Raw genomic sequence first — 20,526 nt, forward strand, 5'->3', positions numbered from 1 at the left:
TTACTCTTACTCCAGAAATTATCAAGATACAACTAGTTAACACATCACTTATTAGAAATTATCAACATACAACTATTTAAGGACATCCATCCCCAATGCAATGTTTGTGGACTATTTGTCTCGCTTATATTAAACAGGACTTAGTCATGTGTACAAAAATGACTTCTCTTGAACAGAACAAGAAGCCGCCTCCATTTCATCACTTCTTTTTTCTTCGACTATTCGCCTTTTTGGTCCCTCTGCCACCACTTTCACAAGACGTCTCTGCAACTACCGCCTCAGAGTTGCTATCGGTTGGCACATCTGAAGTAGCTGAATGTTGCTCTGAATTCTGAGTTTCAAGGCATGCCATCAAGCTTTGCAACTGCATGTGCATAAGCAACCAAGTCTCACCATTAAGTAGTTTACTCTTCTTTTTTTTTATTGAGAAGATTAAAGCTACGGAAAAAAAAATAGCATACCTGCTTCTCCAACTCTTCAATCCTTTTGTCCTTTACTAGCAAAAGTTTCTTCTCCCTGATACAAATTTTTCTTTTAAAAAAAAACTACATGAACAGAATAAAAAACAAACATGTTTCCCTTTTAACCATCTAATGACAAAAGGCTCTAGGTAAGAATTTAGATGGAGGTCTAGTCTAGTCTTTGTAGGAAAAATGGGGACTGTACGGTTCTCAAAAAGTAGCCTTTAGGTGGTGACATACTACCATTTTATGGAACTTTTGTAAATCAACATTAATCACCAATCCCTAGCCCCAAGTCTAACAAAGTTGCAGAAGAGATGGATAATGGTGAAGGCTACAATGACCAGTTTATATCTTTCTTTTTTTAATCTCATTATGTGGAAGTGGAACTAGTCTTTCTAGATTTGTTGCAGCATTAGAATCATGATATAAATCAAGTGATAATTCAAGCAAGTAAATGGGGTGAGAGTGCTTTTCTTAAGTCAATTTGAAGGAAGAACTCCATGACTCATGAATAGATAAATAGACCAAATTGCAGATATATCATTTACCAAGAAACATGTAAATCATTTTTGTCGTAAATCATGCATTGCATGAAGAAAAATGTTACCTTTCTTCGGCTTCCTCTATCTTAGATTCCCATATGCTTTGGTTCCTTAGAAGATTGTCATTGATCTAAATGAGGAAAATCACCATGAGTAAGATGACAAGTGGTCTAAATAAACAACTCGTGTACTTTTGCTTATTTTGACATCATCAATCTAAAAAATTGCACTAGATATAAAACGATAGATGTGAAAATTACCAACCTCATCAAGAAATCTCTTTTGCTCAATGCCCTTACCAAGCTTCTTTTGCAATTTCAGCAGTTTTGGGTTTTCACTCAAAGCCTTTTCAATAGCTAAGGAAGATTCTCTTTCAGTGTCTTCTTCAGCTTCTTGCAGTAAAGACTCAAAATACTGAACCAAGGTGGAAAGAGTTCGAAGTGTGAGTGGATATGCAATTTCCCAGAAAGAAAAACTGTATACGGGATGGTACAGATAAAAAATACTGTTCTGCAGTGCTAAATCAGTAAATCCATGAATGCACACCTCTATTGTGATCTAGTAAATCAAATTTTGCTTAAAAGGTAGGAGATGGCTCACTTTTTTCTGGCTTTCAAGTTGAGAAGTAAGAAGCTCATTGTACTCATTCTTTATCTGCGTAATGATAATATTGTCAAATAGACAGCATAAAGACTGAATATGAGTATAAATATAATAAAAGTTGTAAAAGTTACATATTCAACTTCATCACCCAATGAGTCATCATGCCCAGTAGACTCACTCAAACCATCGTAATGCCGCACACAGTGGTGATTTAACTCAACCAATTTTCCATCGGTTTTAGATTGTATCAATCGGTGAACATAGTTGTCACCAGCATAGTCCCATACACGCTGTGTTTCCAGTTCAAGGGAATAGCAGTGTTCAGTTTCTTTCCAGTGACCAATAGCATGACCTTCCCTATACCTATAACACAACGAGAAGCATAAAGATACATCAATTGGTTTTGGTCAAGACTCAAGAGTTATAAAACAATATTTGGATACAGTAGGATACAGTCTCCTCAATGGAAAACAGATACTGTACCTTCCACAGCCGACAGAACCACAAATAAGACACATCCAAAGATTTTCTGAAGTTTGACAAACATAACAAACAGATTTCTCAGGCTGTTGCTGGCAGTACCGACATACCTATTCAAGTCACAATCAGTGACATTAGTCTAGATCCAATTTGAAAGACGCTTAAACCTTAAGTAAAAGCACATGATAGTAACGTAGTTAAGCAGCAGCAGCAGCAGCAGATTGAATGTGATTAGCACCGCATAGTAAAATAGAGAAGACTATCCCCAACATACCGAGTTACATGCTTATTGTGTCCACTCAGACTAGGTTAATTAAGAAAGCAGATTACATAATTTACCGATCTAATAATGTTTTGAATTGTAATGTTACATCCCCCTGGGTACAGATTGGTCTTAAACTTGGCTAGGCTCACACATGTATACCCAAGGAAAAAAACATAAATCATACAATCATAAATCATATAATTTCAGCACCCACCGGGCAAGAAGAATCGGTCCATTTAGACATACAAGAGCAGTGAAAGGAGTGATTGCAGATTGTAGTGAGAATTCCAGCAGTATCTTGGTCTAGTCTCTCTGCAACCATTGAAATTGGGTGTAAACCATAGTGGGAAATAATAGCTTCAGAGACTAGCCATATCATTCACAAACCCATAGAGCTATGAAAATTTCAGATTGCATAAATTCACAAACACCACCCCCCACGCATTGCAACTAAATATTTAATATCTACATCTTATCCATGAAAATAAAGTAATATTGTCCAAAATGGAAGTTCGAAAAAGTGTACCAAGACAAACTGGACAAGTAGGCAGCTCTGTAGAGCTTGCCGAGGAAGGCTGTGAGTGCTCAATTGACCCAGTATATTGTATATCTACAGTGAAGAACATTCGGCAGGTTTCCTCCTGCATACAAGGAGATAACGAGGTTAAGGATATAGAGTACGGTACAGGAATATACAACCATAGAGAGAGACAAAGAAAAATCACCTCAAGTGATGAAAAACACTTTCCATTGTACAGCTTGTAAAAATAATCTGCATTTTTTTGATCATCAAGCCTGATTAACACACTGTAGCGATCTTCCAATCCTTCAGTCCTGCATTACCATAGACAGACTAGATCATCAGTGGAAAGCATACGGTGAAATCCTTCCCTACAACACCAAAAATTCAGCCATGATATTCACCAACCAACCTCACAATTCGCATTTCCAACATGTTCTGAATAAATGGACCACAGAACTGACAGAAATCTGCATAAGTAGTATGATTGGGGACCCCAAGTACACAAATAAGAGGATTTCTCTCAATCTGAAAGGCATTAAAAAGTTATGTACAGCTGCATAACATTCAAATAACCAAAGACAAAAAAAGAAAAAGAAAAAGAAAAAAACGAGGTACAGGAAGACACATCAATAAATTGCCAAACCTAAATTATTGTTATAGTATGATTTATCTTCTGCCAATATCCATTAAAGAATCATCCGTAACATAAAGTTCAACTAATCATAAATATTAATGTGCACGTTAAAAAGTTCGTTTTCTCCAAGTGAATTAAACATAAGGCTGTAATTACGACTGCAGTTTACATGTCAATATGGAGAATTCAATAAGTTCAACATAAAAGAGAAAACTACATGAATGAAGGTCTAACAATCCGCTAAATTACAAGTATAATCTTTAGCAGTATTCGGATAAAAACTTTCTCTGAAATGCAAGAACAATAAGATTAAATCTCAATTTTCAGCAGACTAGGCAACGACTGGATCTAAATTGGCCTCTCATAAAAAATTACAGAATTCAGTTGGATAATCAAGTGTGTTTACCGGAAGTTGGTCGGATGATGCGTCGTTCCTGAAGAGATGCATAACGCCTGTGATCTCTTCGATTCTAGGGTTTCCAGAAGAGAAATTCAACGCCTGAGCAGTTGCAGACCCGGAGGGATCTCCTATAAAGTCCACATCTTCAATCGGACGGAACAAATCCTCCGCCGGAGCTCCGGCGGCGGCGCTAGAACTTATCGAAGTATTTTCCAACATGTTGTGCTGAATTTTAACCGGAGTCGAAGAGATTGCCTCTTCCAATTTGGAACGATAGGATTACAATTTACAGAAATGATTCTGGTAAACTTGCTAAATTTCAATTTTCTTTCAAATTAAAATATCCGTAATAACAATAATTAAATTAAATCAAATCATATCAAAACATTAAATTTATTTTGAATATTTTGAGAATAAGTTCCCGTTTCCTTAAATTTTTGGATATTAGGTTAGTTTTTGAATAAACTTTATAAAACCGAAATAACCCAAATAATATTATGTTTAAATATTTATAACCCGAAACATATGTTTATCTAATATTCAAATTTATTATTATTATTATTATTATTATTTTAGTTTTTCGGCATGATTTGGATTTAGATATAATAAATTTTATTTTTGGATTTGGATTTTGATTAGTCATATAAATTGATTAATTATATTCTCTCAAAATTTTGATTTTTGGATAAATCTGAAATTAAAATTTTAAATATCAACCATTTGACGTGAATCTGGGTATTCAACATCATCGAGGGATGTGGGTTGATTATAAGAGTGTCGAAACGGGTAGCGGGTTCCATGTAAATACCAACCCGACCCGATACCCGCAAAAATGAGGTTCGGGATTGGGGTCGGGTATACAAAATATCAATATATCGGGTATCAGGTTATCCGATTAAGATTTGGCATACTACAAAGCATGCCACTGCCATTCACTTGACTTTCAATGTGGGATACTATCAGCCACCGCTACCCCTATAATTATCTCTCATAGTGTCACTAAAATATGAAAATACCATATCAAAGGAATGAAGCAAAAATTTTAGTGTTAGAGCCATAAATTTAATCAAAGAAGAATATCAACTGAAATGAAATATCCATCGATAGAGTGTTCAAAATTTTCAAAATATTTATTAAACATCATTGTAAACTTTGGGAAATTAGATCTAAATTCCCCAAAATCTTTCATATTTTATCAAGCATCGATGTCTTTTATTAAACTTCGTCTATTACATATTTCTAATTTTATTTTTTTCTTTAATCTTAATCTTGTCTTAGGGTGAAAATTAAACACCAAAATCTTTCTAAATTAATTACTCCCTATATTGATATATTGATTAATTTAATTTAATTTTTTAATTTAATTTAACTTCACTTCAAATCATAATAAATTAAATATTTCATCAACCACTTTCGTCCAAAAGTCTTGTTTTGAACAGATTCTATATATTCTATAAATTTTGTCTTGGAAATTATAAATTATGAATAGTATAGGCCATGTCTACAAAAACATTATTTAGAAAAGGTATCATGCGTGAATCAATATATAAACAGTGTGATTGTGTAAAAGCTTATTCGTGTGATTGTGTTATTTGCAAATGTGATTTCACAAATTTAAAATATCCCATGTCGCTGGTATTATGGAAGAAGGCTTAACCAAATCAATATATAAATATTGGCGGATGATTTTTCACTTAATCAAGTGTTCAGCTGGTGCGGGTAGACGTCCCCAAACCGAACCGAACCGAACCGGCCCGGAACCGTTACCGGCGGTTTCGAACCGTGACCGGAACCGCTTGTTCCCCCGAGCCGGTTCAGGTTCCAATTATTTGCAAACCGTAACCGCCGGTTCGGCGGCTCCAGTAGCTTTTCAGGCCTATTTCCGACCTACACACTAGCCTTTTCAGAAACCGTCAGCGGAACCGCTGGTTTTCGTCAGAAACCGTTGACGAAACCGGCGGTTCCGTCCAAAAAACCGGCGGTTCCGCCGATTTTTTGAAAATTTGATTTTTTTATATTTAATTTAATCACATTTTCCCCTATAAATACCCCCTTCCTCTTCATTTCTACTCACTCAATTCTTGTGTTAACAAGTCTTTGTCTTCTCAATCTCAATTTCTCTATTCTCTATCCCCATTCTCTCTAATTACTCATGTTGTTTACGTTATTTGCGCACATAATTTACTCACGTTGTTTACGTTATCATATTCACACAATCACACTTCTCTCTTCCACTTTCAATTTCCATCAATATCATGTCTTCATCTCGTCGTCGTGGTGATCGGGGCAAGGGTATTGCCCAAGATCAAAGTGATACTCGTCGTCGACGTGCCCCTACTAGAGCACAAGTTACGGAGGAGGTGGGAAGGCGAGCCGCTTTTCGAGCGCAAGTAAGTTCTAATATACTTTTGTTTTTTTAAATTCATTTTTATTAAATTCATAATTTCATTTTTTAACATCTATGTGTCTATGTGTTTTATTTTTGTTAGTATTTTTACTTAATTGTATAATTTTCGTAGGAGGAAGAAGATCGAAATGCGGCATTGTTACTTGCCCTCGCCGACCAAGAAGGGGGGCATTCACATTCGGCTTCGCATTTCGAATACGATGTGAATCTATCATCGGATTCGGACGAAGGCGATGATGGATCGCATCAATTGCCCCCTTCTAGCGCCGGTCAAGTTGACGAAAATGATGAGGAGGCCGATGTTCCTCCTCCTTCAGGACGACAAAAGAAGAAGATGCCTCCAAAGTTGAAATCCGATATTTTCACCAAACATTACAAGAAGGTCCCGGAGGTAATTTCAAATCCTAATGATCCGACCACTACCATAGAGACAAATGAGTTCAAAGCATATTGTAACTATTGCGAGAAAGTCTATCCATTTGGAACTGGTGGGGGATATGGTACTCTCCATCGCCATTTGAAGGTAAAACATCCCGTGGAATATGGGCATACTAACTCCCAAAGCCAAATAAACTTCCCTACCGTCGGCTCATCGTCTCAAACAGGTACGCCCCTAATTAAATATGATCCCAAAAATGTTACTGATGCTATGGTAAGATGGGCGGCAATGAAGCATTTGGCGTTTAAATTTTTTAATGACAAAAAATATGAAGTTACTATGCAAACCTCATTTAATGTTGCTACAAAAAGAATTCCCCCTAAACTGCTCAAAGATCTAACAACCGGCAGTTTTTTGATAAAAAAGAGAAGTGGTAAAATTTTTATCTACCTTGGGACACAAAGTTAATATTTGCTCTGATGTGTGGACGGATTCTTACCATAGAAATTCTTACATGGGAATTTCATGTCATTTTATAGATAATAGTTGGATTTTAAATAAACGTTTAAGGGTTTTAGACAATTTCCAACACCACACATCGCACAAGCAATTGCATCTTTAATTATTCAAGTTTTGAATGATTATGATTTATACAACAAAATATTTTCGGTTGGTTTTGATTACGCAACCGCTAACACTGCAAGTATACCAAAATTAATTGCGGCTTGCTCCCCGGTGATAAGTGGTAAGTATTTTCACCAAAGATGTATATGTCATATTTTAAATTTATGTGTACAAGATGCTTTGTCTTTATGGCAAAGATATATTTAACCTATTACAACAGTTGTATCCTTAATCCACTGGAAGCCTCATATTGGCAAGGCGTGGAAGAAGTATTGTCATTCGAAGAAAATAAGGTACACAACTTTTACTTTAGATGTGTCTACTAGATGGAACTCTACATATGATATGTTGTATTCTACATTAGATCATATAGAATATTTGGTTGATTTTTATAGAACTTTCCCTGTAGATGATTTATACCTAACATCTTCTTGTTGGGATCAAAGCATGAGTTTATTTAAATTATTCAAATGTTTTAGAAATGCCACCATTGAGTTATCGGGTGTGTATTATTGCACATCCGTTCGTGTTTTAGAACATTGCATGTATATATCACTTGGTTTTAAAACTGCAATGAAAAATTCTGTAAATAATCCTGAATTAATGTGTGTTTTATATTATATGATTGAAAAATGGCTTAAGTATTTCAATGAGATCCCAACGGTTTTTTTTGCTTGCAAAAGTTTTGGATCCAAAATGGAGACTAGTTGGTACTTTAAAAATTTTAGAATTTTATTACAACAATTTGACTTCTATTGATCTTGAACCACTTCGAGCTTTGCAATCGAAAGACGAGGACGACGACAACAACATAAACCTAGCCCAAACATTCCAAATAAACCTCCCCCACCTCTCAATTCTGCAAAGAAGTTTTGAGTTCGACTTGCGGCTCTCTTTCACGATTACGAAGCCAAGTACAACAGTACCCACCAAGTGAGACCTAGACCCCCCTCCCCCCCCAAACACATAACTTTGGCTTCTTCAAAGTTGATGACCCCGACGCCCAATCCCAATTGACGGCCCTATACGACTACAACAGCGGAGGAAGGACGACAAATTCGGCAAGTGAGTTAGATTTAATTTTGACTCACACTTTTCTTTCAATGATGAAGAAGGAGGTCCCGTTCCCCAACAAATCGACGTCCTAGATGGGTGGGGATCACACGAGAAAGATTTTCTCATCCTTGCATCAATGGCCAAGGAGATCTTTTCGGTTCCAGCTTCCACTGTCGCCGTCGAGTCCGCCTTTAGTGTTGGAGGTAACGTCTTGGACGACAGAAGAAGTAGACTCACTGGGAAAAACATGGAAGCCACCATGTTACTTGATGATTGGTGCTCCGCCGAAATTAGAGACCAAAAACCGGATTGAGACAATCAAGTAGTACAACCCGACCAAGACTACTTCCCTGACGAAGAGTAGGCCAATTCCTCCGATCAAGCCAAATAGGTAAGCAAGGTAAGAGAACTACGTGGACTTTGATTCCAAAATGCAATTGAGCATTGAGGATACGTAGGCATCTCAGCTTAAATTTTAAATTTAAGTTGAGCTCAAGTCCTTTTCCTTTATTTCTCTTTTCTCCCATTTGTTTCGAATATGTAATTTGTAAATTGTAATCAAGACTTTAAGTCTTTTGTAATTTGTAAATTTTAAGTTGTAATTTATAAATTTTAAGTTGTAATTTGTAATTTTAAAGTTGTAATTTGTAATATAGTTGAAATTTGTATCAATAAAATTGCATTTGTACATCGCATTATTCTAATTTTATTTATGCAAGTATATTTACATTTTTTACTTGAATTACAATTTTAACAAAAATAAACATGAACCGCCGAACCGGCCAGGAACCGGCGGTTCCGGACCTAGACGTGAACCGCCGGTTCACGGTTCAGGAAGCGGAACCGTCCAAGCTACGATGGGCCGGTTCTGGTTCAAGAAAACGGAACCGGCGGTTCCGAACCGTGAATCGCCGGTTCCCGAACCGTGGTGACGTCTAGGTGCGGGTACCCGCAGTTGCGGGTGCGGATACCCGATGCGGGTAATCAGGATACCCGATTAGCCTTTCGGGTCGGGTGCGGTTAGAGTAAAATGTGGATTTTCGGGTGTGGGTACCCACAAAATCGGGTGCGGATACCCGCGGGTACCCGTTTCGACACCCCTAGTTGATTGGGTCCGAGAAGAAGGTGAGGAGGAGTTGGGATCTAATTCAAACAGTAATCTGTCTATCAAGATGATGTCCAAATGCTCTACTAACACTACCATTGTCTTCATCTTAGAAAAAGCTTGCACGACAGCACGGGTATCTGTACCCCTCAACCGGATCCCATATAAGAAAGTTATGGACATTTTACGAAGACTGCGCAAAGCAGTACGAACCGAGTGCCCGTCGGGTTCACAACTTGCGAACCCACCACCTCGCTGATTCGGGAAACACGAATTTGATGCATTTTCAGCTTGTTCTTTTTAACTCTTTTTCGCCCAGGCATAAATACCACTCTACGATTTATTCTTGTGCAGCTTTTGAACATGGGTAAACACTCCAAATACTCAATTTTGAGCACTCATTCTCATATTTGAAGATTTATCCAAAATCCCTTATGATTGCATGCTAAGAATAAAATGTGAAGGTGTATTTTATTAGTTCTTGTGTTGCTAGTGTTGTGTTGGCATTAGTTTTTTGTTTTGGTGAAAGTTGTTGTACCTTGTCATCATTGTTTTCGAGAAGGTTCATAGGTCCCAAACTTTAATGCAATACATAACACATCCATCTTCTTCTTCCTTACCACAATTTTTGTTATTTAATTTCTTGTTGGGTATTTTTGGGTTTTATTTGAATATTTAGAAGAATAAGTCTGGGGCATTATATGGTTCTTGAATCTACAAGATTCATATTGTTTTGTATCAAGAGTCATTAGTTCCTGTTCTTATAAGTTTGAGCAAAAAAATTTCTCTTTTGAGAAAGGGTAAAAATTGTTAGAAATTTGTCAAAATCTTTCTGTGGGCTTTAGCTATAAAGTTGCACATTTCAATGACGGAGGCAAAAATGATTGAAAGTGGGGTCATATATTTTAAAATAAAAAAATATGCTCCCCCCGCGTCCTAGGTTACTTGAGGTGTTTTTTTGGCACGAGATTTAAGAAAGTTGTGTTTAGTGAGTTAAATAAAGTAAAATAAAGTAGAGAAGAGAATAAAGTAAGAGAGATAAGACAGAGTAAAGTAAAAGAAAGAATTAAGTAGGTGCTAGTGTTTTATTTTTAGCAAAAAAGAGAAATAACTCAAATAACTTAGGACAACCCAAAATGGAATACGACTCAAGTAACTTAGGACATGGGGAGTAATATTTAAATAATTATCTAAACATATGACCAAAATACGAATTTGTTCCAAAACATTCACTTTTTGAAAAACAGGTCCATAACAAATGAAATATTTGTCGTAGTGGTCCTTTTTTTACGGTTGCGTCAAAAAATTAACGGTCATGCCACTGTGCAATTAGCGTTGACCGTTAATTTTTTAACGGGACCGTAAAAAAAGACTAATTCGTCAACATTTTCATTTGTTATGGACCTCTTTTTCGAAAATTGAATATTGTGGACCAAATTCATCATTCGGTCTTATGTTTAGGACCAAAATTGATATTTACTCAAAAATAATACCACTACAATTTAAGTAACACTGTCTAAAAAATAATCATGAAGTCGGAGTGAAGAAGGGAGTTGGTTTAGGAAATCCTAAGGGCAAAATTGTTAAGTCAAAAAAGGGAGTAGTCCTAGGGATTTGTGCCATATCGCCCTATAAATAAAGGCAGAAACAACAAGAAGGGATCATCATCTTCCATTGAAAGGACCTGGGTGCGTAGGTGTCGTTCAAGCAAGGATATATCCTACTGATCAGGATAGAGATCCTAACTAACCTAGACCTTGGTTTCAAAGATTCCTCAACCCACTTCTACTGATCAGTATAGTGGTGGTAAGGGTCGAATCCCACAGAGATGGTGCGTTCTTAAACTACCGCGGTGACAATTGGAAGATTTGGTTAGCTACCACGCTTGGGTTGAGTTTTTACCTAGGCTGGAACTTAAAGGAGGTGTTCTACTGGTCAGACGGTAAGGAAAACATTTGGAATGTAACTGTGTACGTGGAATGGGGAGACAATTTTGTAACAGAAAATATTTGGAAGGTACGGGTTTCTATTTTGGGCTAAACAGAATATTCAGAGTGTAGTGGAAGTTTGATGACTAGGCTGACAGGGCTTAACTAAAAGTGAAGGACAAAAGCAAAAGCATCTCGAAAAGTAAGTGGTCCCCTCCAATTGAAATAGACATCATCTTCTTCAACAAACACTTCCAAAATTCAGATAACAATTCCAGATTCAACACGGAAAACTCAGATTAACAACTCACAAACACAGATCCAAAACTAAGAAATCAAATCTGAAATCAAACACTGAAACTGGACTTCTGCATACTGGTCAACATGAAAGAACGATTCAGAAATTAAAACTAAGCTTTGCATGCAACGATCTACTTTCCGATCAAACAGTACTTGTTTATCTATCCTAAAGAAATTTGTTACGTAAACGGAATTGAGAGATTCAGCACTTTAAACACCGAGAAACTTTAGATCTAAGCTAACTAGGCAAGGGAAATAAAGAAACACCACAATAAACGAAACGGAAATCAACTTCATAGCATAAACACGTTCGGATCTTCAACAAAGTACTTCAAAAGCAGAAAATATCCAAAGGCTAACAAGATCCAACGTAAGGAAAGCGAGAAATTTAAAACTACGAAAGCAATGTAAAAGTGTTTTGCCACTCCGGGCGATGAGACTCTAAACTACGATCTTGCTGGCTGGAATGGACGATGACTGGAATTCTGGGAACATCTGAACGTCAAGTGATCATGGCTACGGCGAGGCAAGAAGCGGGACACGGCTGAAAGACTGAAACTACCGAGAAAACTTTCTACCTAAAGATGGTGGTGAATGAGTGAATGTGTGTCCCTCTCTCTCCAATTTGGCTTCCTTTTATAGGGAGGCTACCCTTGATTTTAGGGTAAATCCTCGTTGCAATTTGACTTCTTTGCCCTTAATTGTGGGTAATCCGTCCCAGCTATCCGTCTTCTCCATCTCAAGCCGTTTTAGCACGAATACTGATCAGTATGAGATCATGCTGGCGCCTCCTTCACCTGAACATTCCGAAACTTCCCTACTGGCTAGAATGCTTAACCTGCACACTTTAAACAACTGTTTTGCAAATATAATCAATTAAGCACATCATACTGACCCGTAACCAAGGCCTAGAATACGACTTATCAAACTGCTCACACTTACCACAGGCTTGTCCTCAAGCGTGAAGAACAAACAAAGAAAAGAATAAGTCGAATTCTAGCCTGGTTACTCCCCTGACCGACTCTACCTAACTTAGACTCTAAACTATGACGCAAAGAAAAACACAAACAAACACAGAGAAACATAAACACATAAAAGACTGAAAACACATAGATCGGGCTATATTTTCAACCATCCCTCCCCTCTGGATCAGGTGCAATCCGGCCTTAGACAGCCTTGAACTTCTGCCACCCCCCTTTTCTCTTCCAGTCAGTATATCTGTTTGTCAAGATCGCCCACACTCTCGGCCCAACACTAAGTTCGCTCAGTCACTCATACCTCACCAGGAATGTTAGGACTGCATTCTCTCATTATGCTCACCACAATTGCTTCGGACTTAGATTCCACGAGCGGCTACTGAAGGACTTATGGGCTTGTAACGGGGTTGTTGGCTTGTAATGTTTTCGGTGGATGTTCCTAAGGCTCTAAGGTTCAAAATTTCTATTTTTATTTATGCGGGGGGGGGGGGGGGGGGGGGACTGTGAATATTAGGCTTCTGATCAGTTGCTTTCTTTAGTTGGCGCTTCTGGCTTTGGTCTCCACTGGTCAGTAGCATCTTGTGGCTTCGCCACCCTTATTCCTTCATTCATCTCTTTTTTGTGGTCAAATCTTTCTGACCATTTTCTTCATTTTCTCGGTTCCCTTTTTTTTTTTTTTTCGTTCCTTCGTGGCTTCGCCACCCTTATTCCTTCTTCTCTTTTTTGGACTGGGAATGACTCCCTGGTCGATTTTCTTCTAACTTTTTCGCCCAGCTGGTTTCTGCTTTTCCGCACTTCTTCCTGGCCAGTAAGCTCCATTTGTTTCATGCCTTACACAGTCCCAGTCGAATTGTGGCAGCCTCTCTTTTCTTTCCAATATATGTGGAAAGTGGTTCCACTTTAAGGCTTATAACTCACATTTTTAGAGGGCTTTCGTGTTTGGCTCTAAGTATGGGCTTTTCTCTCATACTCACCTCATCTATCCTGACTAGGAGGTACTAACGGGGATGGTTTAGGTTTTCCAGCATGTCCTATCTCCCTCAATTCCCCTCACCTTCAGCTCAAGACGGTTGAGTTTTAAGCCCAATCACACACAACATAAAACTAGACCTAACAAAACAAAACAAAAGCACAAACACAAAGACTACACATATATACATACATCCTACTGGCCATTGCGTCCCCCCTCTCACTTCACAAGTGTCTGCCCTCAGATAAGGCTGTGAAGTGGAAAAGGTAATGGCCAGTACGATGGCACACAGACAACAAACAGCAAAACTAAAACAAAAACTTCTCACACTTAGACTATGGAATAGGCTAAGTGAGAGAGGTTTTATCACCTATACAGAGATCAACAAAACATAACCACAAACACATATATACAAACTTCTCACACTTAGACCATGCAATGGGCTAAGTGTGAGCTAACATGCATGCGACATAGAAAACAAAACAAACAAAACAAAGAAAACATGCTCCAAAGAAACAAACCCTTAACTTCTCACACTTAGACTATGGAATAGGCTAAGTGTTATGAAGTGGGGTTTGCGTGCAAACACAAATTATACTACCTAAACAAAAACCAACTCATAACAACAATACGAAAAGTTAAAAGAAAAACTGAAACTTAAAAAGAAAAACTAACTTGGTCAGTAGGGGGGGGGTCTATCGGAGTCTCCTGCTCCTTCGTGGGGCAGGTGGTGCAGGTCGTTCTATCGGTTGGTCCTCCGGTTGGTCTGTCTCCATTCCAGCTTGGTTCTCATCATCCTTTGCCGGCTCCTCGGCAGTTGCCGGCACCTCGGCTTTCTCTTCCTCTTGCTCCTTCACTACGGTCTCTGGGACTTGTGGTTCAACATCCTGGCCAGCATGACCGCTTGGTCCGGTATCCTGGGCTACACTGCCCCTTACTCTCATAGCTTCAGCCGCCCTCTGGTGGCTCACCTCCTCTAGGATATTGTCGATCATGGACAACATCCTATTCATCTCCGTCTGTATCTTGTGGTTCTCCTCTCCTAAATTAGTCATGATCACTTCCATAGACGCTTGCCTCTGGGTCAGTATCCTCTGCTCCGCAGATTCCTTCAACACCCGTTGCCACCCTGCAAAAGCTGCATAAGTCTTAATTCAAAATTTCGTCTTTTCTCGAAACCTACCATTACTTGCCTAATAAGGGAAATAATTCAAATGGGCTCTTAAATTAGAATTGAAATAGCACCAAATAGGTAGTCTCTTGGTCAATGTGTACTCCAAATTAAATTTAAGGCCCGAAAATATTTTTGGATTTTCTTAGAAATTATCTGACATGCAAAGACTAATTACGTATTTACAATATTTACACCTTTCTTGGGTAATTTGGAATCCTACTTGGCCAGTATACGCAGAAAATTATCAAAATGGAACTAGCCATGTGGAATTCCAAATTCCTATCTTACTGATCAGTATGGAACCGATGTAAGTGTTTGCAGTGGAATTTCATCCACTACACCCACTTCGCTATTCTCCCTGAATATTTTCAACCTATGTCCATTTACTATGAAAGGTTCCGAGTTAGGAAAACTCCCTGAAATTTCTACTGCTCCATTGGATCTGAGTGCAGTTATGATGTAAGGTCCTGTCCATTTGGACTTGAGTTTCCCTGGCATAAGCTTCAATCTTGACTGGAAGAGTAGTACTTTCTGGCCAACGTGGAGCTCCTTAGTTCTCAGATTTCGATCATGCCACAGTTTGGTTCGTTCCTTGTACCACATGGCTGAGTCGAATGACTCCAATCTAAGTTCCTCAAGCTCCTGCAGCTGCAGCTTCCTTTCCTCTTCGCAGGCTTTAGCATCCATATTCACTTTCTGTACTGCCCAGTATGCTCGATGCTCGATCCCAACCGGTAAATGGCACATCTTCCCAAAAACAATCCGGTAAGGGGACATGCCTATGGGGGTTTTGTAGGCTGTTCGATACGCCCAGAGAGCATCCTCTAACCTCACACTCCAGTCTTTCCTCGAAGTGTTCACAGTCTTCTCCAAAATCTTCTTTATCTCACGGTTAGAGATCTCCGCTTGACCATTGGCTTGCGGATGGTACGGGCTGGAAAGTCTATGGTGCACACCGTATTTCTTCATTAAGGCTTCAATTGTGCGATTACAGAAGTGTGTACCTTGATCTGATATGATCGCCCTTGGAACTCCGAACCGGCTGAAAATATGACTCTTTAAGAACTTGGCCACCTCCTTTGCTTCACACGTACTTGTGGCCTTGGCTTCTACCCATTTGGAGACGTAATCTACCGCGACTAGGATATACAGATTGCCATAGGACGAAGGAAAAGGCCCCATGAAATCCATTCCCCATATGTCGAATAGCTCGCAAACTATTATGGGTACCTGCGGCATTTCGTCCCGGGCAGATATTCCACCGGTCAGTTGGCAACGCTCGCAACTTCTGCAGAACTCGTACGCATCTTTGTTGAGTGTTGGCCAATAAAAGCCGCTATCCATAATCTTCCTTGCCGTCTTCTTGGATCCGAAATGTCCTCCGCATGCTAACGAATGGCAGTGGGTTAGAACATCCCGCTGCTCCCAGTCAGGAATGCACCTTCTTATCACTTGATCGGATCCTACCCTCCATAGGTAGGGGTCGTCCCAAAAGTAGTATTTTGCTTCACTCTTGATCTTCATTCTTTGTGCCTTGGTAACACTTGGTGCTTCTGGAAGTTCTCCAGTTACTAGGTAGTTGGCCAGGTCCGCATACCATGGCTCCTGCCCTACCTTCTCCTTTCCTTTTGCTGTATCATTCTGACCAGTAAGTTTGTACACTTCTTCCCAATCAATTTTCCTGGGCGCAAAAATCACCTCACATAAATGTTCCTCTGGAAACTTATCATGCACTTCGTCACTGTTTCCATCTTGCATTATTCTGCTCAAATGGTCTGCCACCTTGTTCTCGACTCATCTCTTATCTTCCACCTCCCAATCAAATTCTTGTAACAAGAGTACCCATCGGATCAAGCGTGGTTTGGATTCCTTCTTGGCAATCAGATACTTAATGGCTGCATGGTCAGTATATACTATGACCTTGGATCCCAACAAATATGGCCGGAACTTCTCGAAAGAATACACCACTGCCAGCATCTCCTTTTCAGTGGTATCGTAATTCCGCTGGGCTTGATTCAAAGTCTTGGACGCATAAAAAATTACGTACCTCTTCCCATCGATCTTCTGACCCAGCACGGCCCCTACCGCAAAGTCGCTGGCGTCGCACATTACTTCGAAAGGATGGTCCCAGTCAGGAGCCCGTATGATAGGTGCGGATATCAGCTTTTCCTTGAGAAGATTGAAAGCAGCCTTGCATTGCTCATCAAAAACGAACTCCACGTCATTTTGAAGTAGCCTGGTAAGGGGTTGGGCGATTTTGGAGAAATCCTTAATAAATCGTCGATAAAATCCGGCATGCCCCAGAAAACCCCTAATCCCCTTCTGATCAGTAGGGAACGGTAATTTAGATATAACGTCCACCTTTGCTCGATCCACCTGGATTCCCCTTTCCGAGACCACGTGTCCCAGAACAATCCCTTCGGTGACCATAAAATGGCACTTCTCAAAGTTCAAAACCAAACTCTTCGCTTGACATCTCTCAAGAACTATATCCAAATGATGAAGGCAAGAATCGAACGAGTCTCCGTAGACCGTAAAGTCATCCATGAATATCTCTATGCAATCCTCAATCAAATCAGAAAATATGCTCATCATGCAACGTTGAAACGTACCTGGAGCGTTGCATAGGCCGAAAGGCATGCGCCGGTATGCATAAGTTCCGAATGGGCAAGTGAAGGTGGTCTTATCCTGGTCTTCAGGATCCACGTAGATTTGGAAATATCCGCTGTACCCATCCAAGAAGCAAAAGTACTTCTTCCCAGCGAGTCGCTCCAACATCTGGTCGATAAAAGGCAGAGGGAAGTGATCCTTCCTTGTTGCATTGTTCAGCTTGCGGTAATCGATGCACATTCGCCAACCCGTGACTAGCCTCGTTGGAATCAGCTCATTCCTCTCATTTTGGACGACTTGGATTCCCGACTTCTTTGGAACCATGTGGATCGGGCTGACCCACTCACTGTCTGGCACTGAATAGATAATCCCTAGCGACAACAACTTCAAGATTTCCTTCAATATTTCCTCTCGCATGTTAGGGTTTACTTTCCTTTGGGCATCTCGATGTGCCTTTGCTCCCTCTTCCAGCCTAATATGGTGCATGCAGACGTCGGGGCTAATTCCAACTAAATCTGTAAGACTCCATCCAATCGCCTTCTTGTTCTTGCTCAGCACGGTCAGTAGCCTAGCTTCTTGTTCCTTCGTAAGGCTGCTGCTGATGATCACTGGATAGGAGTTCTCACCTCCGAGGAAGGCATACTTCAAATTCGAGGGTAACTTCTTCAGCTCAACTTGGGGTGGAAGTGTGTCTTCGGTTAGGGGGTTTTTCTCGGACTCTTCCCCTTTTTCTAAATCTCCTTCTGATGGTTCTTCTATACTGACTGGTAGCTGAGCCCCTGCGGCTCCTATGAACTCCGACTTTTGACAAAAATCCTTGATTGCTCCTTCAATTTCTTCATCGGTCAACCCCTGGCTACTGATCAGATCACACCATGCAGCAGCTTCTACGTCAGCCTGTTCATAAACATCTAAAGCCTGGAGTTTCTCCTGCAATAGTTCGGTCTCAAGAAAATCTTGGACTAAAGGGTCAATCACATCAACATAGCATAGATTTTCAGAATCAATAGGTTTCTTCATGGCATCATTTATATCAAAGGTAAACTTCTCCCCATGAAAATCAATGCAAATAGTCCCCTCAGCCATATCCATGATCGTCTTGGCCGTTCTCAAAAATGGTCTTCCTAACAAGACTCCACTAGACTCCCTCGCTTCATGCTCACTCATTTTGATCACATAAAAATCAGCAGGGTATGTAAAATCATGCACTCTAACTAATACATTCTCTAAAACTCCCTTCGGACTTATGCACGACCTATCAGCCAGTTGGATCAATACTCTAGTACTTGACAGCCTCACTCCCTTCAACCGGTTATAGATAGACAATGGCATGACATTTATAGACGCCCCCAAATCACACATTGCATGTTCGACCTTCACATCTCCAATAGTTATTGGTAAGGTAAACATACCTGGGTCGGCTCTCTTGGGTGGTAACGTCTCTTGCACTATTGCTGACGCTATCCCTTCCACCATAATCTTGCCATCTTTCTGGGCTCTCCCGGCTATGAAGTCCTTTATGAATTTCCCAAGAGGGGGTAGTTTCACGGCTTGGAGAAATGGTATGGTGACATCCAACTTCCCAAAAATCGACAAATAGTCAACCGGGTTCTCTTTCTTCCTCTTTGTAACAAATCGGAATGGGAATGGTTTCTCCCCTTTTTTCTCATCTACTTGTCCCTTAGCAACCTTCTTGGAGTCTTTCCGAGGTAGTTCCTGAGTCTGGGCTTCCATTCTGGGCTCTTCCTCTCGATGAGGTTCCTTCCTGGTCAGTAGGGTTTCGGGTTCATCTCCTACAATTGGTGTAGCATCCAAGAAGAATGGATCCTGCATCTGAGGCATAGGCCTCCCTAGTTCTTCCGCTGAAACGGTATCGCCTCCTATCTTCGTTCCGTTAGATCCTCCACTAGGTCGTTTGGGTTGAGGCGCGTCATAAGTAGTTCCGGTCCGCAACGTAACCTTACTCACATTTACCTTGTCGGGCATTTGGACTGTAGATGGGAGTTTACCTGCATTTCCCTTCAAATCCCCCACCGAACTGGCCAGTTGGGCTAACTGCCTATTCATCATATCCATGTTCGCCTTATGTTCTTTCTGGGCATTTTGCATCCCCTGCACGACCTCGTTATGGGATTGCAAGTCTCCTTTGATGCTCTGTTGTGACGCTAGCATTTCACCCATCATGTCCACAACGGACCTCCTTGGCCTGTTCGGATTTTGGAAATGATTCGGCCCTTGGTGTTGATAGTTCTGGAAGTTTTGCTGGCCTTGATTAGGCGGGTATTGGTTATACTGGGCAGGAGGGACGTACTGATCTTGAGGATATTGATTCTGGTGCTGGGCTTGAAACTGATTTTGGTTCTGATGGTATTGGGGTGCATGATTTGGCTGATTTTGGAAACTGTGGAAGTTTCTCTGGTGGGGTGGTACATAAACAGGATTCGGGCTTTGGCTTTGTGGGCTTTGATTTTGGGTTTGTTGGTTTCTTCCTGACCAGTTGGGCTGGTAGTCTGGGTTTGCTAGTCCACGGTTAGGGTTTTGGTTTGGATTGGGGTTATACTGGTTCTGTCCTTGGTTCTGATTTTGGCCCCCGTCTCCCCATCGAAAGTTTGGATGATCCCTCCATGGTGCATCCCGTTGTCTACCCTGAATCCAATGCCCACTGGAATTGAAGTACCCCGCAGCATTGACCTGTTCCATATTCACGTAGTCACTAGGCTGTTCATAGTTCAGTCCTTGATTTCCCTGTTCTGCACTTTTGTAATTCCCAGCTGGGGGAGGTGGTGGGGTGCTTTTCTCGATCGCACTCAGAAGTGACTTCTTCAGCTCATCCATCTTCAAGTCCATTTTCTGCTCCAGTTTATTTTCCTGATCAGTAGACGAGACAACAGCAGCCCGCTCTCGGTTGTATCCTTCCCTTGAATGGTCATACTCTTTCTTTGCATTCAGTAGCTTCCTTAGGACTCTCTTCGCTTCGCTGACCCGTAATTGTGTGAAGCTTCCTCCTGACGATGAATTTGCTAGATCCTTGGTTACCGCGTTCATACCTTCGTAGAAAGTATGATGCACTTCAATGTCCGCCATG

At 40.3% G+C, this 20,526-nt stretch overlaps 1 protein-coding gene across 1 annotated transcript; it reads right to left on the bottom strand.

Annotated features, from left to right (window-relative positions):
* Window positions 1–18: 18 nt before the first annotated feature.
* On the bottom strand, window positions 19–4,220 carry LOC121809531 (BRAP2 RING ZnF UBP domain-containing protein 2-like). The gene is made up of 12 exons (XM_042210225.1): window positions 3,918–4,220; window positions 3,287–3,402; window positions 3,080–3,188; window positions 2,881–2,995; window positions 2,569–2,666; window positions 2,093–2,199; window positions 1,741–1,972; window positions 1,607–1,660; window positions 1,271–1,420; window positions 1,072–1,136; window positions 462–516; window positions 19–364 (listed from the first exon to the last, which is right to left on the bottom strand). Exons 1-12 carry the CDS (start codon window positions 4,128–4,130, stop codon window positions 200–202), a joined length of 1,479 nt encoding a protein of 492 aa, XP_042066159.1. The 5' UTR covers window positions 4,131–4,220; the 3' UTR covers window positions 19–199.
* Window positions 4,221–20,526: the final 16,306 nt, after the last annotated feature.

Source organism: Salvia splendens, chromosome 6 (assembly GCF_004379255.2).
Source record: "Salvia splendens isolate huo1 chromosome 6, SspV2, whole genome shotgun sequence".
NCBI classification, from domain to species: Eukaryota; Viridiplantae; Streptophyta; class Magnoliopsida; order Lamiales; family Lamiaceae; genus Salvia; species Salvia splendens.

What these genes read in the sequence shown, in the direction of transcription:
- LOC121809531 (XM_042210225.1), bottom strand. Translation starts at nt 4,130, where the DNA reads ATGTTGGAAAATACTTCGATAAGTTCTAGCGCCGCCGCCGGAGCTCCG. An exon ending in TACTTGTCCAGTTTGTCTTG is followed by an intron (nt 2,667 to 2,880) that starts GTACACTTTTTC and finishes CAATGGTTGCAG; the next exon opens with AGAGACTAGACCAAGATACT. An exon ending in ATAGAGGAAGCCGAAGAAAG is followed by an intron (nt 517 to 1,071) that starts GTAACATTTTTC and finishes AATTTGTATCAG; the next exon opens with GGAGAAGAAACTTTTGCTAG.